Source organism: Symphalangus syndactylus, chromosome 5, assembly GCF_028878055.3.
Source record: "Symphalangus syndactylus isolate Jambi chromosome 5, NHGRI_mSymSyn1-v2.1_pri, whole genome shotgun sequence".
Lineage (NCBI taxonomy): Eukaryota > Metazoa > Chordata > Mammalia > Primates > Hylobatidae > Symphalangus > Symphalangus syndactylus.
Genome location: NC_072427.2, coordinates 40,997,742 through 41,017,313, shown reverse-complemented (window position 1 = coordinate 41,017,313; position 19,572 = coordinate 40,997,742). Strand labels below are relative to the sequence as shown.

General features: G+C 44.5%; 1 protein-coding gene across 4 annotated transcripts in view; it reads right to left on the bottom strand.

The window, feature by feature from the left end:
• The window catches only part of PDCD7 (programmed cell death 7), a 36,097-nt gene extending 17,012 nt beyond the window's left edge, over nucleotides 1-19,085 (bottom strand). For 2 of the 4 annotated variants that reach the window (XM_055278140.2, XM_055278141.2), the window contains exons 1-5: nucleotides 18,133-19,067; nucleotides 14,295-14,433; nucleotides 5,344-5,580; nucleotides 5,001-5,088; nucleotides 3,079-3,247 (exon numbers count right to left, since the gene is read on the bottom strand). In XM_055278140.2, the coding sequence (XP_055134115.1) occupies nucleotides 3,124-3,247; nucleotides 5,001-5,088; nucleotides 5,344-5,580; nucleotides 14,295-14,433; nucleotides 18,133-18,999 (1,455 nt within the window). In that variant the 5' untranslated portion in view covers nucleotides 19,000-19,067 and the 3' untranslated portion in view covers nucleotides 3,079-3,123. Of the gene's footprint in view, nucleotides 1-1,793; nucleotides 5,089-5,343; nucleotides 5,581-14,294; nucleotides 14,434-18,132 lie in introns of those variants that run through there. The other 2 variants (XM_055278138.2, XM_063638936.1) reach the window with 2 other exon arrangements.
• Nucleotides 19,086-19,572: the final 487 nt, after the last annotated feature.

Genomic DNA, 19,572 nt, shown 5'->3' with positions numbered 1-19,572 from the left:
CATTAGTGCCTCCTGACTGGAAGTACACATCATGTCTGTGAAGTATTCCTGCCAGAAAATTCCAATCTGAATGTGATCAAGCCTCTAGATCAGCACTACCTAACTGAAACATGTAATCCACATACGTAATTGCACATCTCAACTCAAATAGATCACATTTCAAGTGCTCAACAGCTGAATGTGGCTACTATATTGGACAGTGCAGCTCTGTTTAACTACTAAATCATAGGATATACGAGAACACAGGGACATGGCATCACGAGGATGCAAACAACAGTGTATGGATTCTATTCAGATCCTAATTTGAACAAAACGTAAAACACATTTATGAGAGGGCAATTTGAACAATGATTGGGTTTGTGCTATTAAGGAGTGTTACTCATTTATTTAGATGTGATAATGGCCCTGTAGTTAGATTTTTTAAATCGCTTAAAGCTACATAATGAAATATTTACCGATGAAGTAATTTGATGCCTGAGATTTGCTTCAAAATAATCCAGGGTGAGTGGAGGATGTATAGATGAAACAAGATTGGCCATAAGCTGATAATGATTTGAAGCTGGATGATGGGTACATGGAAAAAAATCATTGTACTGTTCTCTTTACTTTTGAATGTATTTGAAATTTTCCCCAAGTTAAAAAAAGAAAAAAAAAAGACTGTGGGATAAGATTATAATAACGCTGCTCATATTCTTGAAAGTACAATTCATTAAAGATACTACCATGAGTCTCTCTAAACCTGAAAGAACCAGTGGCTACTGCCACCACCACTACACACAGGTAATAAACCAGGAAAATCTTACAAATAAAAACTGAACAACAAGAGTAATGCTCACTTTTTTTTTTTCTTTGTTTTGAGACAGAGTCTTGCTCTGTTGCCCAGGCTGGAGTGCAATGGTGTGATCTCAGCTCACTGCAACCTCCATCTCCTGGCTTCAAGTGATTCTCCTGCCTCAGCCTCCCAAGTAGCTGGGATTACAGGCTCCTGCCACCATGCCCGGCTAATTTTTTATTTTTAGTATAGATGGGGTTTCACCATGTTGGCCAGGTAGGTCTCGAACTCCTGACCTCAAGTGATCCATCTACCTCGGTCTCCCAAAGTGCTGGGATTACAGGCGTGAGCCACCACACCCAGCCTGCTCACTTTATTAAAACCTTGCAAGGGCCAAAGGAAAAAGGGATTTTTTTTTTCTCCATCTGTGGCTAAATGCCACCTTCTTGGGTTCTGCTGTCCAAGTTTTCCTGAGTCCCTGCAGCACATTCCCTGCCCTCACAGCAGGTATCTTAGTGGCAAGGCTGTCCAGACACCAAACACACATCGTACAATTCACCTTATTTCTACTCTTCCTGCATCTCATCAGAGAGCAAATGGTGGAGATATCTAACAAAAAGGCACACAGGATTGTGGAGTCCTACGAGGGTAATCATATCAGATTTTAAGATTTATAAGCGTAGACATACATTTTGGAGACATGTGGCCCTCATTCCCTATCTGTTGACTCTATATAATGTATAAATTAATGCAAATTAAACAACAGAAAAGGGACAAAGGCATTAGTATCTTGCACCCAAAAGCTTCCAACTACAGTACATAACATTATTTCCAAAATTGATGGTATCCTTACCAATCCAGACTTGGATTTTGCAGATAAAGTTTAGCATTTAAGATTCACATTCCTGTAACAAATGCCTGCTTAATAAATTTGAATTTTTGAATGAAAATATGTTTCAACAATGTGAAAGTGTGTGTTAAGTGATTTGGAAGGCAACAAATTGGCAGCAAAGGCACAAACTAAAAAATAAAAATGATTTTTATTTAGTTTTTTGGAAATAAAATAATTGGCAAAAACCAAACCAAAACAGAACCAAAAAAATGACATGTTATATGAGTGATCATCTCCAAGCACAACAGCATTTATTAATGAATATAAAAAATAAATTTTACTATTTTTTTTTCAGACGGAGTCTCACTCTGTCTCCCAGGCTGGAGTGCAGTGGTGCGATCTCGGCTCACTGCAAGCTCTGCCTCCCGGGTTTTACACCATTCTCCTGCCTCAGCCTCCCCAGTAGCTGGGACTACAGGCGTGCACCACCTATGCCCAGCTAAATTTTTTTGTATTTTTAGTAGAGACAGGGTTTCACCGTGTTAGCCAGGATGGCCTTGATCTCCTGACCTTGTGATCCGCCCGCCTCGGCCTCCCAAAGTGCTGGGATTACAGGCGTGAGCCACCGCGCCCGGCCAAATTTTACTATTTTTATTTGCTTTTTCCCCCAGATTTGACTACATGGATAGTTTTAGAAGCTTGAGTTCCTAAGATAATTCCACAGCTACACTGGCTCCTACAATGTGACTGAGTGAGGTTAGGGAAATATCCTTGGGGATTCTGAACAACTAGACCCTTAGAAACTTAAAAATAACAGGTGCTTTCATTAGGATCCTTCTAACATGGAAAAAATACGGCCATCGTCCATTAAAACACAATCCAATTCGGGTACTCTTCAGGTTTTCTAAGTTCTCCACCTGAATAATAAGACTAGGCCACCATCTTTTCTGGCAACCCAGCCTACAGCCACTGCCATCTTCCTAACTAGCAGCCTCCTAAACTGCACTAAAACTGGGATTAACAAAACTGAAGATAACACGTTTTTGACCTTTCTTCCTAGAAGTCAAAGGGCTCTTCAGGTAGGAAGGGCAGGAGGTTTTGCATCAAACTTGCCTTCACACTCACTATTAGTGGAAGAGCTGTGAATCTACCCATTGCACACCTGTATTCAGTGTTTGAGTGTACTTACCCATCAACACACAAGGAAGTTAGAGTAAATTAACAAGTCACTCTGGACCAAGCCCCTCAAAACAGAGGCAAATTTGGTGAACCAAGGTCATTCACTGCCTGTGGTAAAAACCTCAGTTCACCTAAGTCCTTTCCTGAAGAACCACATTAATCTGATTCAAGAGGCACCTCTGGCCAGCACAGAGCACAGAAGGAAAGCATAACTTCAGGGTAGGGGAATGCCACATGGAATTTAGAAGTTGCAGTTTAGTCTACAGCAAAAGATGGTACCATCGCTAATATTTACAGCTGGAAAGAGCGTTGGCTGGACCACACTCCTGGAGCATCTTTACTAATGCAGCTTAACAGCAGTTGCCCAGATGTCGTTGCTGGGGAGCGGGGGAAGGACCCATCCTTGGGGAACGAAGTTGCCTTTGGGATGATCGGATGGCACCAGGTACTGATCCCAATCATGCCTTAATAAGAACATTATAGAACAACTATTTATTTCTGTTTTATTCCAAATAAGATGTTCAGCAACTACATATTCTAAGACTTAGCTTTCAAATGACTGATATACTAATCTATTACAGAACTTGATTTCTAGGAATCAAGAAAATGACTATATTTCTTAAACGTACACATAAAAGGAGGAAAAACTCTGAAGAACTTATAACCTTATGGATAACCAAATAATAAATAAAGTCAATCCCCATTATTTACAGATTCTGTATTTGCATATGTGCCTATTAACTAAAATTTATTTGTAGCCCCCACATAATCACTTGTAGCTCTTTCATGGATACTCGTAGACACACAGAGTGGCAAAAAAATCTGAGTCATGAAAATGAACTGTTCCCAGTTGAGATTAAAGAAGGCAACAGTTATTCTGCCTTCTTGTTTTCAACTCATACTATTAATATAAATGGGTTCCTTTCTCTATTTAGTGCCACATTTTCCATACTTTTGCACTTTTTACTGATGACTTTACTGTTTAAAATGGCCCCAAGTGTAGTGTTCCTAATGGCAAGAAGGCTGTGATGTGCTTTGTGGAGAAAGTGTGTCAGGTAAGCTTCATTTACGCATGAGGTATAGTGCTATTAGTCATGAGTTCAATGTTAGTAAATCGACAACGTATATTAAATAAGGTGTCTTTAACAGAAACACACATACAACAAGGTATTGATCAGCTGACAAAAACACTGTGACCACAAGGCTCACAGGAATCTACCTAACCCTATGTTTCCTTTAGGAGTGATGTTCAGTATTCTGAAATCAGTGTTTGCAGTGACTTTAGAGAATATAGCTGTCATGAATAATGAGAATCGACTGTACTTATGTTTAAAAGCTAAAACTTGTTTACTAGCAAAAAATAAACTTTTCCCAGAACATAAACTTGATATGCTAAAGAGCATTCCTTCATGAGAATCACAAACAGCTGAGGTTTTGGAAGGGACATCAGAGATCACTTAGTTCAGTGATTTTCAAATCACACTTTGAAGACCCCTAGGCCCCAAGCAGATGTTTAGGGGAGTCTAGAAACAACAAAGTGCTTCTAGGCAACAACAGATTTATACTGCCTCGGGAACCCATTCATTTCATTTATCTTACATATTATTTCCTCAAAAGACTGCATTTTGGAAGAGTGCTGCTGCTCAAGTTTGAAGACCACAGTCTAGTCAACTGTCTTCATTTTATAGGTGAGGAAAGAGAGACCCAGAGAGCTGAAAACTTTGCCTAGCTCCTTAAGAACTGCAGATTCAGATGAGCCTCCTTGTTCCTAAGTTTCTGGGCTTTGACCTGTAAGAGCTCAGAAGTCAGCCAGGGTCTTAAACCGTCTCCACAAGCAAGTACGTAGTGAAGGGTTTCTTTTTCCTGGGTCTGGTTAGCATCAGAAGATAATTTGGAAAAGGAAACCAATGCTTTAAATCAATATAACAGCAATAACATCTATAACACGGGATAATACAAAGGGCAAGTCACAACCTGAGTTTGTTTCTTCATCTATAAAAATAGGGACATTAACTTCTCAAGGATTAATGAGGACTAAACAAGATGTATGCAGCATCCTTGAAACATGGAAACATTATAAACCCATAATTTTTTTTAAGTTCCTTATAGAACTTAAAAAAAAAAAAAGACAGTAATAGAGCTAAACAATGTAAGCACTTCTTCAAGTGCTTCCTGCTACCTAAGGGAAAGACAACACGGAGAGCCAGCCCCTCTGACCTGATCTGGATGAGCGCTGGCAGGGAGTGCTCGGCTTGGAGGTAATACTGTCGGAAAGGCTCCAAGAGGTGAGCAAGTGGGAACTCATCTGAAAGAGAAAAGCACAATACCACATTATCATGCTTGATATCCGCAGTGTATTTCTCAAGGCAAGGTGACTGAGCCTATGATTACGACAGAATGAGCAAATGTGTTTCATCTGTATCCATGAGTTCTATGACACAGAATTGCATCTGGAAGGTGTCATTTGTTGCCTACCACCTCTTAGCTTGAGATCACCTGTGATGAGAAGAGCTGTCAATCTAGTATTTTCATTTTCTTCACTGGTTATAGAGCAACATACCTGGATCCCCAAACAACTTGGACTCAATTTCACGTTTCTGAAGTAAAAATTTCTCTTTTTCTTTTCTTTGTTTCTTCTCTAATTCTCTTTTCCTCTCTTCCTCTTGTTCTCCTTCCAGCATAACTCTGAGGGCTCTCTCTTCAGCTTCATACAGTTCAGAGCGCTTTTTAATGAGTTTTCTCAGTCGCTGAAGATGATGCTCAAAAGTCTCATCTGCTGAGGCTGGAGGACAGACCCCTGGGCAGAAAGAACAAAATGGCATTTTATTTATTTATTTATTTTTTTGAGACAAGGCCTCACTCTATCACCCAGGCTGGAGTACAGTGGTGTGATCACAGCTCACTGCAACTTCAAACTCCTGGGATCAACCGATTGGCTTCCCAAGTAGCTACAACTACAAGTGTGCACCACCATGCCTGGCTTTTTTTTTTTTTTTTTTTTTTGAGATAGGGTCTCACTCTGTTGTGCAGGCTGGAGTGCAGCAGCATGATCACGACTAACTGCAGCCTCGACCTCCTGGACCCAAGAGATCCTCCCACCTCAGCCTCCCAAGTAGCTGGGACCACAGGCACGTGCCACCACATCTAGCCAATTTTTTTTTTATTTTTGTAGAGATAGGGTATCCCTGTATTTCTCAAGCTGGTCTTAAACTCCTGGTCAAGCAAGCCTCCCACCTTGGCCTCCCAAAGTGCTGGGATTACAGGCATGAGCCACTGTGCCTGGCCCTACCTACTAATTTGTAAATTTTTTGTATGAGGTCTCACGAGGTCAGGAGATTGACACCATCCTGGCTAACACGGTGAACCCTGTCTCTACTAAAAATACAAAAAATTAGCCGGGCATGGTGGTGGGTGCCTGTAGTCCCAGCTACTCGGGAGGCTGAGGCAGGAGAATGGCGTGAACCTGGGAGGTGGAGCTTGCAGTGAGCAGAGATCACACCACTACACTCCAGCCTGGGCGACAGAGTGAGACTCTGTCTCCAAAAAAAAAACCAAAACTTTTTTGTATGAGGTCTTGCTATGTTGCCCAGGCTAATCTCTAACTCCTGGCCTCAAGCAATCCTACCAGCTTGGCTTCCCAAAGTGAGCCACTGCATCCAACCCAAATGGCCTTTTACACACGTTTTCTTGTCCCAAAATTTGTGTTATAATGAGCAAGTTAAAGTCCTAGCTATAGTATGTATCGGTTAAAATTTGGAAATTTTACCCAATCTTTTAAGGCTCAATTTGATGTTTCTGAGTATTCAATTACTCTGACCCTACCCTGACTTTCCTCCCTCTGGATCACACCACTTAACCTCTGGTTTCTTTTTTTTTCTTTTTTTTTTTTTGAGATGGAGTTTCACTCTTGTTGCCCAGGCTGGAGTGCAATGGCACAATCTCGGCTCACCGCAAACTCCATGCATCCCGGGTTCAAGCAATTCTCCTGCCTCAGCCTCCCGAGTAGCTGGGATTACAGGCATGCGCCAACACACCCGGCTAATTTTTGTATTTTTAGTAGATGTTTCTCCATGTTGGTCAGGCTGGTCTCGAACTCCTGACCTCAGGTGATCCGCCCACCTTGGCCTCCCAAAGTGCCGGGATTACAGGCGTGAGCCACCATACCTGGCTTTGACTTTGTTTATTTCTAACGGTCTTGATCCTCCACTTGAAACACTGAGCTCACTAAAGGGAGGAACTTGTCTTAACTTCATTGTTTGTGAAATTTCCTCAGCATCAACTCCCAGATCTAATTAATAAACAATTCTTCCTCTGACTGAGTGTAAATTTTGGGAGTGCACACTTGGATGGTGAGGAAGATACACTTAAACCAACCACACTGACCTTGCAGTCTGCTGCTGACAGTAGGCCAACCAACTGTTTTGGTTTGCCCGCATGTAGCACTGAAAGCCCCATGTCCCAGTAAAACTGGGATGGTTATTATCCTGATTTAACTTGAGGTCAGCTAACAGTATAGCCAGCATATCTAAAGACACAGTGGGGAAAATCGTCTGGTTATTAGGTGATATCAAAGAATTACTGCTAATTTTTTTTGGTGTGACAATGGTATCATAGTTGACAAGTATTTATGTATTCTATTTTTGTGCATGTGTGAAATGTTTCATAAAGTTTCATAAGAAAAAAGATTTTAACTTAATGAATATTTGAGTGGACTGCAATTGTGCACTCACTACCATAATGGCCCTGCAATACAAAAGCTTCCAGGTGAATCAATGTAGAGTGATGTGGATGTGATCTATCCTGTCAGTCCTTGAAGATTTTAAAGGAAAATATGTTACCCAAGCATTTTAGCAATACCAGATACAGGGCCAAGCGTGGTGGCTCACACCTGTAAACCTAGCACTTTGGGAGACTGAGGCAGGCGGATTGCCTGAGCTCGAGTTCAAGACCATCCTGGCCAACATGGTGAAACTCCGTATCCACTAAAAATACAAAAAATTAGCCGGGCATGGTGGCGTGCGCCTGTAGTTCCAACTACTCAGGAGGCTAAGCCAGGAGAATCGCTTGAACCCAGGAGATGGAGGCTGCAGTGAGCCAAGATCATGCCACTGCACTCTGGCCTGGGTGACAGAGCAAGATTCTTATCTCCAAAAAAATAAATTAAAAAAAAAAAAAAAAAGAATACCAGATACAAGAAAAGAAAAAAAAATCCTAATCCCATTACCATAATCAATCATTTTATACTTTCCCACATTCTCTTCAGGTCCTTTTGTCCATGTATTAGCAACTTCATATAGTTCAACGTTACATGCGTGTAATTTCCACTTCTCCCTGTTGATTCTGTACGTTCTTCTCCAATCTTCATAATTATTTAATGGCTGTATCCTATTTCATCAAATCAATGCACTATAATATACTTATCAAGTTCCCTACTCCTGGACATCTAAGCTATTCCAAATGTCCTGTTATTATATTGTGATACGATGAATATTCTTAGGCATGTTACTTTTTTCCTTCCTATGGATTTCTATAAGAAAAATTCTTGGCCGGGCACGGTGGCTCATGCCTGTAATCCCAACACTTTGGGAGGCTGAGGCAGGTGGATCACGAGGTCAGGAGTTTGAGACCAGCCTGGCCAACATGGTGAAACCCTGTCTCTACTAAAAATACAAAAATTAGCCGGGCCTGGTGGCAGGTACCTGTAATCCCAGCTACTCAGGAGGCTGAGGCAGGAGAATCACTTGAAATGGGAAAGCGGGGCTTGCAGTGAGCCGGGATCGCACCACAGCACTCCAGCCTGGGCAACAAGAGCGAAACTCCATCTCAAAAAAAAAAAAAAAAGAAAAAAAAAAGAAAAATTCTCAAGAATGGAAATGTTTGTGAATACTTTCAAGACTAACAACATATGTTCTAAACTGCTTCCTAAAAAAGCTATACATTTGCTCAGTTACCAAACACTTGACACAGAGAAGGTAATTAATAGATACTTCTTCAATGAATGAATGATTTTCAACAACGTTTTTTTGTTTGTTTTGTTTTGAGACGGAGTCTCGTTCTGTCACCAGGCTGGAGTACAGTAGCGTGATCTTGCCTCACTGCAACCTCTGACTCCTGGGTTCAAGCGATTCTCCTGCCTCAGCCTCACGAGTAGCTGGGATTACAGGCATGCACCACCATGCCCAGCTAATTTTTGTATTTTTAGTAGAGACAAGGTTTCACCATGTTGGCCAGGATAGTCTCGATCTCCTGACCTCATGATCCTCCCACCTCGGACTCCCAAAGTGCTGGGATTACAGGCATAAGCCACCATGCCCAGCCCTTCAACAGGGTTTTAACAATTTATGCTGCAACTTGTGTTATACAATAGTGCCAGCTTTGAGCACTAAATTTTCAGTTTGGGCTGATAAATGGCATAAATAATGGTTTCTCAAGGTTAGTAGTTCTGTTTCTTGTAAAGTTGTAATTTGGAGGTAGGATTCTTTCCTCCTTCAACCACTACAGCTAAGTGGTTGTGGAACTCACTCTCAAGGCTAACATTTCTCTAGACGATTTTCTCATAACTGCTTTGCTTCAACAGGTTTCCATTCACTCATTCTCAACTACAGAAATGCTACAACTCAAATTATCTTCTACTAAGTTGCCAGGCCAGTGTTTGTCAAGTATACACAAAATTCTTATACAGTGACAAATTTAAGCTGTCATTCTGTTTTATAATAATCTAACGGCTTTGTTTCATTTCTTTACCTTTACAGGTAGTAAATATTTTAGATTTTGTTAGCCACACAGTCTCTGTTACAACTACTAAAATCTGTGTATGGCGAAATACACAGATACTCCATCATCCTATGTTAGCCTAAAGACCCCATGAAAAGATGTAGGCTGCTGAGCCTGGGCCACCAAACCACATCTCTCTCAGCCCCTCATTGATCACTCCCTGGTCAACGTAACATATTCCCTCAGAAATGGCACTCCTGGGCCGGGAGTGGTGGCTCAAGCCTGTAATCCCAACACTTTGGGAGGCCGAGGCGGGTAGATTACCCGAGGTCAGGAGTTTGAGACCAGCCTGACCAACATGGTGAAACCCCATCTCTACTAAAAAAAAATACAAAAATTAGCTGGGTGTGGTGGTGCATGCCTGTAATCTCAGCTACTCTGGGGGCTGAGGCAGGAGAATCGCTTGAACCTGGGAGGCGGAGGTTGCAGTGAGCTGAGATTGCATCACTGCACTCCAACAGGGACAACAAGAGTGAAACTCTGTCTCAAAAAAAAAAAGAAAGAAAGAAAAAGAAAAAGAAACAGCACTCCTCACACAGTCTTCCTCCTGGCACCATCTAGGTTCCCTCCACTTCTACCACTCACTGCCCACCTAGTCCTGCAGCTCCTAGACACCAATGCCTTTGCCTCTATTCCCCTTTAGCCACATGCTTGCAGTCTTGTTCAGTCTTTGGAAAAAACTTTCTGCCTCTTAAATCTTAAACTTGATTATTCTCTTATCCGACTACAACTTTCTCCCTTATAGTACTTTTACTTCCTTCTCCCCAGAGACGCATTTGGCAGCTTCATCAAAACCTCCGGACCTGATGTATCAGATTCTATCCTTCTGCTACTCCTTCGCCACAAAACTAACGGTCATCCCACAAAGGAAAACCCCAACAGCCCCATGCTCTGTGCTCACCTGCCAGCTAGAGTACTACTGGAAGAGGTCATTTGATTGTGTGATCCATTGCCAATATATGTCAGCTGGACCCATAGCACCCCCTGCAACCATCTTCCACAAGTCTCTGTTGGTTCTCACCCATTCTTCACAGCAGTTATTTCAAACCTTCAATGCTTTCCTAAAGCCCCACTTGTCTACTGGCACTCAGCAAACCATTTACCCTGTTTTCCAGAGAAAACAGGCCAGCAGACAGGAAATCCCTCAAATATCTGTCCCCACTTGCACTCATGTGCATCACTACCCATCTTCACCTCCTTCATTTTCATGCTTGTGTAAGATGGGTCCTTCTTCACTTAAGTTAATCCCTCCACCTGGGATCTGAATCATCCTACCTTCCATGGGACCTTGAGCCATCAACTATTCTTCTGCTTCTCTTTGACCCTTCCCCTTCTACTTACTCCTCTCAGCAATTTTAAACATGCGTAAGTTTTCCCCATGACCTGAAGACACACAACACCCCTCACCATCACCACTACCACACAACTTGCCAGATACTGATCTTGCTCTTTCCTTTTCTTCACAGGCAATCTTTTAATAAGTTGAATTCTCTGTTTGCTTTTCTTGTATCATAGTCATTCTCTAACCAACTGTAGTCTGGCTTCTACCCCCACCACTCCACTGAAATGCCCCTAGCATAGGTCACTAATGACCGGTTGGATACTAATTCCCATGGATGTTCCTTATTTCTTGATAATAAAAAGAATAATAATATGAAACATGTATATAGCATTTACTATGTGCCAGGACTGTTTTAAGTACTTTACACATATTTATTAATTTAATACTCACGACACCCCATGGGTAGGTACTATCATTACTCCCTTTCTGCAGATGAGGAAACCAAGGTTCAGAGAAGCTTAAGTAACCTGTCCAAGTGTATTAGTCCATTCTTACACTGCCAATAAAGATATACCTGAAACTGGGTAATTTATAAAAGAGGTTTAATTGACTCACAGTTCCACATGGCTGGGGAGGCTTCACAATCACGGTGGAAGGTGAAGGAGGAGCAAAGTCATATCTTACATGGTGACAGGTAAAGAGGGCGCGTGCAAGGAAACTCTCCTTTATAAATCCATCAGATCTCATGAGACTTATGATCACAAGAACAGCATGTGAAAGACCTGTCCCCATGATTCAACTACCTCCCACCAGGTCCCTCTGACGACATGTGGGAATTATGGGAGCTACAATTCAAGATGAGATTTGGGTGGGGACACAGCCAAACCATATCACCAAGACTACACAATCTCTCTCTAAGCACTTGCCACTTTCCAGAAGGAAGCAGGGAGTCTATCTTTTCCTTCCATCTCTCTGACCTCTCTTGGTCTCTTTTTTGCTCTCTTCATCTTCTACCTTGATTTTGACATTCCCTATGATTTTGTCTTTTTGGCCCTCATCTCATGCTGTACAATCTCCTTAAGGTCATTCTGACTCATGGCTACATGCTAATGAACTCTTATCCAGGATGTACCACACACACTTCAAACTCGACAGGTCCCCAACTGAACTTGTCAACCCTAAACCTGTTCCTCCTCCCTTGTTTTCCTTCTTAATTAGAATGGTATCGGCCAGGCACAGTGACTCACACCCATAATCCTAGAATTTTGGGAGGCCAAGGTGGGAGAATCGCTTGAGCCCAGGAGTTCGAGACCAGCTTGGGCAACATGGTGAAACCTTATCTCTACAAAAAATTTTAAAATTAGCCAGGTGTGGTGGTATGCACCTGTAGTCTCTACTACTCAGGAGGCTGAGGTAGGAGGATCGCTAGTGCCTGGGAGTATAAGGCTGCAGTGAATTACGATTGCACCACTGCACTTCAGCTTGGGTGACAGTGCAAGACCCTGTCTTTAAAAAAAAAAAAGAAAAAAAAAAGCTATCTTCATTTATTCAGTAGATGAGGCTAGAATCCGGAAGACATTTCATTGTTTTTCCCTTTAGTTCCTGTACTCTGAGTTCCCTAAGTTATTTATTTATACAAACATGGGTATATACACGTATACCTTTATTATCTCTCAATTCTTTGACTTGAGAATTATTCACTAATAATTCTGAATTACTGAATTATTCACTATCACTTGAATTACTCACTACCTCTCAATTCTCCTACACACTGATGTCACTCAGCTTATGCTTCCATACTATCCGTGCCCAATAGCCTTACCAGTCTCTCTGCTCTTCTCTCTCCTGGACGCTCCAAAACTTTCTCTGCTCTACTGGCACTGATCTTTGCCATCATTTCACTTAAAAACTTTCAGTGGTTCCCCAAAGCTTTAAGTATAAGTGAGAACTCTAGCATAGCCCATAAGACAATTTGCAACGTGGTCCTGCTTAAACATCGAGCCTCATCATTTAGCACTTAGTTGGAGGTGCACACATCTTGAAGAGAGAAGTTAGCTGCTCATTTTAAGTATGCATGCAACCAGCTCCTACTTACCAAATCATTTTACATTCAAGTCAGTTAATGCCACAAAGTCTGTTTATTTCTATAGATCATGATTTTCTAAAATTTCCTCCTCCTTTTGGGCCAAAGTGAGGAAGATTAATATTGGGAAATGCTGGTAAATTCACTTGGCAGAAGTTTACTGAGCACTCACCTCATAGAGGATGTGAGGTGGGGGAAATATTAAATAGCTCTCAGGTTTTGCCTTCTGGTGAAAAAGAGAGATGGGTAGACAAAGCAGATGCTAACTTCCCTCTGATTTACAAATGCCCTGAGAGTATCACAATGGAGACATCTGTTTCTGAGGTCTGGATGTGAATTAGCCACTCTGAAGGCTGGTGTGCAGAAGCCAATCACTTAGCTAGCAAATGAGCCTGGGTGAATACAAAATGGTCATATTCCAACACAACTTTCTTAAGGGTCTAAAAGAATCCCAGTTTTCATTTACATTTTAAACAACACAGGGGAAATCATTTGTTAGAGTGGCATCTGCTAATTTGTACACTCTCAAATATCTCTGGTGAATACAAAAAGCCTACAATCTACTAAATAAATCAGCATGTGGTCCAAAGCAGGTGCAAGTAAGAAGCAACAGGAGGTTACCTCAGCCCAGATCAGGGAAGGATGAAGGATGCTGCATGTGTATTTGGTTTTGAATAGTGAGATCTTAAAATGGCAAAGATGGGACTGAGGGCCCTCCAGATGAACAGAATGACAACAGCTAAGATCCAGACAGGCAAAGGGAAAGCACAATTGGGTAACTTCTAGAAAGCCAGCACGGTTGGAACAAATTTCTGTGGAGAAGCTTGAACTGCCTGGCTATAGTGTCTGATGCTTCCTCCAGAGGCAAGAGACCAGTGACATGCAGGGAAGGTGGGGAAATCCACACAGTCTGCAATCCCTGCCCTGTCCAACCATTCACACCTCTTCAAATAGAAATAATTCAGGTTTGAAATGTATCTGAAGAAGCATGCCAAGTTTTCAACACTTTCTGGAGCACCAAGTAAGGGTGAAAAGCTTTCACTTTGGCACAAGGCAAAGTTGACTAGCCATGACAAGCCCACTCAGAAGAGTGTGGCCAGAAATGCCCAGGGTAGAAATGGTAAGTCAAGGGGAAGACAGTGCAGTGGGTTCCCACAGTTGCCTCTCTTTTCAATCTGGGCTACCAAAGGCTAAACACCTTCTGAGGCTTCCTGCTTCAGAAGTTCTGACCTACTTGCTGACAAGCCCAGTTACCCTACAAGGTGAAAATCATGAAGTTTCAAGTATTTTTCCCTCAATAATATTTGGGGTGGGAGGCGCTAGAGTAAAGAAGGGGAAGGGAACAAGGAAAGAAATGCAAAGCCACAGTTACCTTTCCTCGCTGCAGCCTCTTTCCTCAGTTTCCTCAATTTCTCCAAAGCCCGAAGAATGTCCACCATTCTTTTGGTATCTGCTTGTTTTTTCCTCACTTCAGATAGTACACCATCAGCGGCTGCTTTGAGTTCCTGCTCCTGGAAGAGAAACAAAGCCCATGAGACCTCACATTAGGAACAAACTTACAGCAGAGAATAGCTGTCCAGTGGTTAGATTTTAAAGGGTCAGACAGTCTCCAGGTTAAGAGAGACTCTATTGAATCTCCATCCCAATTTCCTAGGCCTTGCACAACTCCCCTCTAGCTAAGAGGTTATCCCCCTCCACTGATGGTACAACCTTTATCTTAAAGGAGAACCTCTCCTCTCTGTATCTTCCACATAGCACTGGTTTTGTTTCTTCCTCAGTGTTTCTCAAAGTGTAGTGCAGAGAGCAGGTGTCCAACTTACCTTAAGCTGAGACTTGTTAAAAATGCAGACTCCCTAGACCTGAAGATTCAGATTCCCAGGAAAGATAAGGAATGTGGTTGGAAAGGCTGAGACCTCTACAAAGGTCTCTTAGTGACAACGTATGTTTGTGCGCCACTGCTCTAAAGTCCCAAGGATCTCTTCCACGTGACAGCCTTTCAAATATCAAAGATTGCTGTCCTACTCTTAACTTAGTTCACATATAGACTAAATAACCCCAGTTCCTCAAGCCACTCCTCACAAGACTCTGTCACCAATATCCTCACCATGGAAGCTGGGCATAATGGCATGTGTCCCTAGCTATTCCTACTCAGGAGGCTAAGGTGAGAGGATCACTTTAAGACCAGGAGTTCAAACCTACAAGCTGCACTCCAGCCTGGACAACAGAGTGAAACTTTGTCTTTTTTTTTTTTTGAGACAGGGTCTCATTCTGTTGCCCAGGCTGGAGTGTAGTGGTGTGATCACAGCATCACCATGCCCAGTTAATTGTTGTGTTTTTTGTAGAGACAAGGTTTCTCCATGTTGCCCAGGCTGGTCTTGAACTCTCGGGCTCAAGTAATCTGCCTGCCTCAGCCTCCCAAAATGCTGGGATTACAGGAGTGAGCCACTGCACCCGCCCCTAACCCTCTTTTTTTTTTTTTTTTTGAGATGGAGTCTCACTGTTGTCCAGGCTGGAGGGCAATGGCGCGATCTTGGCTCACTGCAACCTCTGCCTCCTGGGTTCAAGCGATGCGATTCCCTGCTTCAGCCTCCCAATTAGCTGGGTTTACAGGCGCCGGCCACCATGCCCAGCTAATTTTTTGTATTTTTAGTAGAGACGGGGTTTCACCACGTTGGCCAGGCTGGTCCGGAACTCCTGACCTCAGGTGAATCGCCCGCCTTGGCCTCCCAAAGTGTTGGGATTACAGGCATGAGCCACTGCGCTCGGCCCCAACCCTGTCTCCTTAAAACAATACAATAAATAAAAAATCCACCGTGGGTGGTGGAGAGAATCCTCTTGCCTAAAGTGCTCTCCCCCATCTGTCAAATAAGTGCCTGTAATTCCACCACTATAGCTACAGCCAACACCAAGCTGTTTCACTTCTCCGTTTAGATTATCTGTTTCCCTGGAACTGAACCTATTACCTTCACCTGGTTGACTTTTCCTTTAAGACTCATCTTATAGCCAGGAGTGGTGGTGTGTACTTGTAATCCCAGCTACTCCGGAGGCTGAGGCAGGAGAATCGCTTGAACCTGGGAGGCGGAGGTTGCAGCGAGCCAAGACGGCACCACTGCACTTCAGTCCGGGCAACAGTGCAAGACTCTGACTCAAAAAAAAAAAAAAAAAAAGACTCAGCTTATGTGTCATTCTATCATTTGGGAAGCATTCCCTCAGTAAATTAGATGTCCCTTCTTTGAGCTTTTACAGCACCTACAGTTGAATTCCTAACACACACCAAGCTATACTGACATGATCTCCCACAGATCTCTAAGCCAGGGGTCAACAAACCCCAGGCCACGGATGGGAACGAGTCCATGGCCTGTTAGGAACCAGATCACACAGCAAAAGATGAGGCAGGCGAGCAAGTGAAGTTTCATCTCTGTTTACAGCCACTCCCCCATTGCTTGCATTACCGCCTGAGCTCCGCCTCCTGTCAGATCAGCAACAGCAGCATTAGATTCTCATAGGAGCACAAAGAAGTGAACTGCGCATGGGAGGGATCTAGGTTGTGGGCTCCTTATGAGAATCTAAAGACTAATGATTTGTCACTGTCTCCTGTCACCCCCAGATGGGACTGTCTTGTTGCAGGAAAACAAGCTCAGGGCTCCCACTGTTTCTACATTATGGTGAGTTGTATAATTATTTCAGTATGTATTACAATGTAATAATAATAGAAATAATGAGGAGGAAAGGGAACCCCAGAGGCACTCAAAGGTAATGAAAATGCCTTAGACGGCCAGGTACAGTGGTTCACGCCTGTAATCTCAGCACTTTGGGAGGCTGAGGCGGGTGGATCACTTGAGGTCAGGAGTTCGAGACCAGCCTGGCCAACATGGTGAAACCCTGTCTCTACTAAAAATACAAAATTAGCTGGGGTGTAGTGGTGCATGCCTGTAATCCCTGCTACTCGGGAGACTGAGGCAGGAGAATCGCTTGAACCTGGGAGGTGGAGGTTGTGGTGAGCCAAGATCATGCCACTGCACTCCAGCCTAGGCAACAAGAGCGAAACTCCGTCACACACACACACAGAAAAAAAAGAAAGAAAAAAAAGAAAATGCCTTAGAGAACTATCTGAACAATTTCCAGTTTTACCCTGGCCCTGCTTAAAGAGTCTGAGATCAATACGCTTTGGAATTAGACAACTTGGGATCAAATGTGGGAAACTGCCACAAACTGGTTGTGTGACTGTTGGCAAGTTAACATCTGTATGCAACTTCCTAACCTGTAAAATTAGCATAATACTTCCTACTTCTCAAGGCTGTTACAAAGATTCAAGATCTGGTATATTTAATGACCTTAGCACACCTCTCTCTATATATATACACACACACACACATATATATACACACACATACATACATATATATAATATATGTACATATACATAGAGAGAGAGAGTAAATGCTCCGAAACATCATTGCTGAACCTGGGGATACATGGTTTAAAACTTGTAAACAAAGGAATCCTAGGGAAATCACTATTGCCCCATCAGCTAATTAGAGTATATATATTCCTTAAGGTAGGGTCCCCAAGTTCTCTATTTTTTTTTTTTTTTTTTTTGAGACGCAGTCTTGCTCTGTCGCCCAGGCTGGAGTGCAGTGGTGCGATCTCGGCTCACTGCACCCTCCGCCTCCCGAGTAGCTGGGATTACAGGCGCCCGCCACCACGCATGGCTAATTTTTGTATTTTTAGTAGAGACGGGGTTTCACCATCTTGGGCAGGCTGGTCTTCAACTCCTGACCTCGTGATCCACCCGCCTCGGCCTCCCAAAGTGCTGGGATTACAGGCGTGGGCCACCGCGCGCGGCCTATATTTTGTATTCTTAAAATCACCTAGGGCAGTACAAGATACAAGGAACTAGACACTTACTGGTTTTGAGAGTAAGTGGACAATGTTGGAGCAGGATAGGGGAGACCTGTCATTCGTGCAATGCCACCGTGTAATCCTATACTTTGTGTTTACAGGACTTTACAGTGCACCTGGAACTTTTGTGTACCATACATCATTAACACAAAATTAACATGGTGGTATGAGCTGGGAATGTTAGCTATCGCTTCATTTTGGGCGTAAGGACAGAGGCTTAGCCCTGGGAAATGGAAGTTTAAAGCCTCCTGCTGCTCCAGCTTCCAACCACCACCACTCCTACCCCCATGCGCGGCCGCTGCTCTCACCCGCTTCTTCTCCTCCACCTCCTGCACACACTTCACCCTCCAGCGGTCAATCTCCTGCTCGCGTTCCACTGCCCGCGCGGCCTCTGCCTCCCGCTCGGCCTCGCGTTCCCGGGCCCTCTCGCGAAGCCGCAGCCGGCGGCGCCGGACCCTCTCCAGCCTCCTCCGCGCCTCGCCCACATAGGCAGCCTGGGTCAACGGCTGCAGCCGCTCGGCCAGTTCCGTGCGCAGCGGCGCGGTCTGGGAATACAGCAGGGCCCAGGCCGCGCCGTCGGCTTCGGCCTCGCGCAGGGCCTGGCTCAGGCCGCGCAGCCGCCGCACCAGGCGCAGAGCCCCGAGCAATCGCGCGCGCACTTCGCCAAGGCTGGGCCCGGCATGCGTGCGCTGGGGCACCGGACAGCCAGCCCGCCGCGGGGTCCCGAACACCGCCTCCAGCCACTGCCGGTCGCGCAGGCGCTGGAGGGCCGCATCCCCGAGCACGTCGGCCGGCGGCGGCGCCTCAGGCCACCGCGGGTTCCAGGGCGGCCCCGGGCCGGGAGGCGGTGGCCGCGGCCGCTCGCCGACGTCGGTCCCCGGGAAGGGCCGACACTGGGGCGGCGGAGGAGGCAGCGGCGGTGGTGGCACCGGGTAGAAGGCGCCAGCGCCGCCTCCGCCGCGGGAGGCCTCCGCGGAGGCTCGGGGCTGCAGAGCCAGCGGAGGCTGAAGGAAGGGGGCGGAGGCCCCCGGAAAAGGGCCGGGCCTCTGGGGGAGAGGCGGCGGGAAAGCCGGGGAGGGCAGCGGCGGTGGCGGACAGCCGAAAGGAGCAGGAGGCGGCGGCTGCGGGGGCGGTGGGCCTGGGCGACCCTGGCCGAAGAAGGGTGGCAGGGCCATGTTCACGACGGAGATGCCTTGAGAAGTGACAGGAATCTGAGTGGTTCCTCATGAGAACCTTCCGGCGGAAGTGACGTCGTTACGACGCGCGACCCCTGTAGACTCGTCCCTCCGGAAGGCTCAGTGCATAAGTGGGCAGTCGTTCAACCTTCGGTCGTTCAGTTCATACTGTTCTTATTGAGCATCCTAGGTGCAGAGCTACCCACTCCGCATACAGTGAGACTGAGAGATACAGAGCTTCTCTTCGTGGAACTACCTGCCTAGTATAACACACTAATCAATTAATCATATGAGTATCTTCGAGAAGTTGGAGAAGGTTATCCTAAGAAACTGCGGCTGCAGCTGAGATCTGGAAGATAAATAGTTAAATAGAAAAAGAGAGGGAAGCACAGTGCAGATGGGAACATATGCAAAGGCCCTAGTAAATAGGAGTGTGACCAACTACCCATTTTCCTAGAAAAATGAATTATTTTTACCTTTCTCCTTTCCCCCCACCTCCTACTTAGCTCTTTAGGAATGCAATTATAGGGGTGGGTGCTGTGGCTCACGTCTGTAATCCCAGCACTTTGGGAG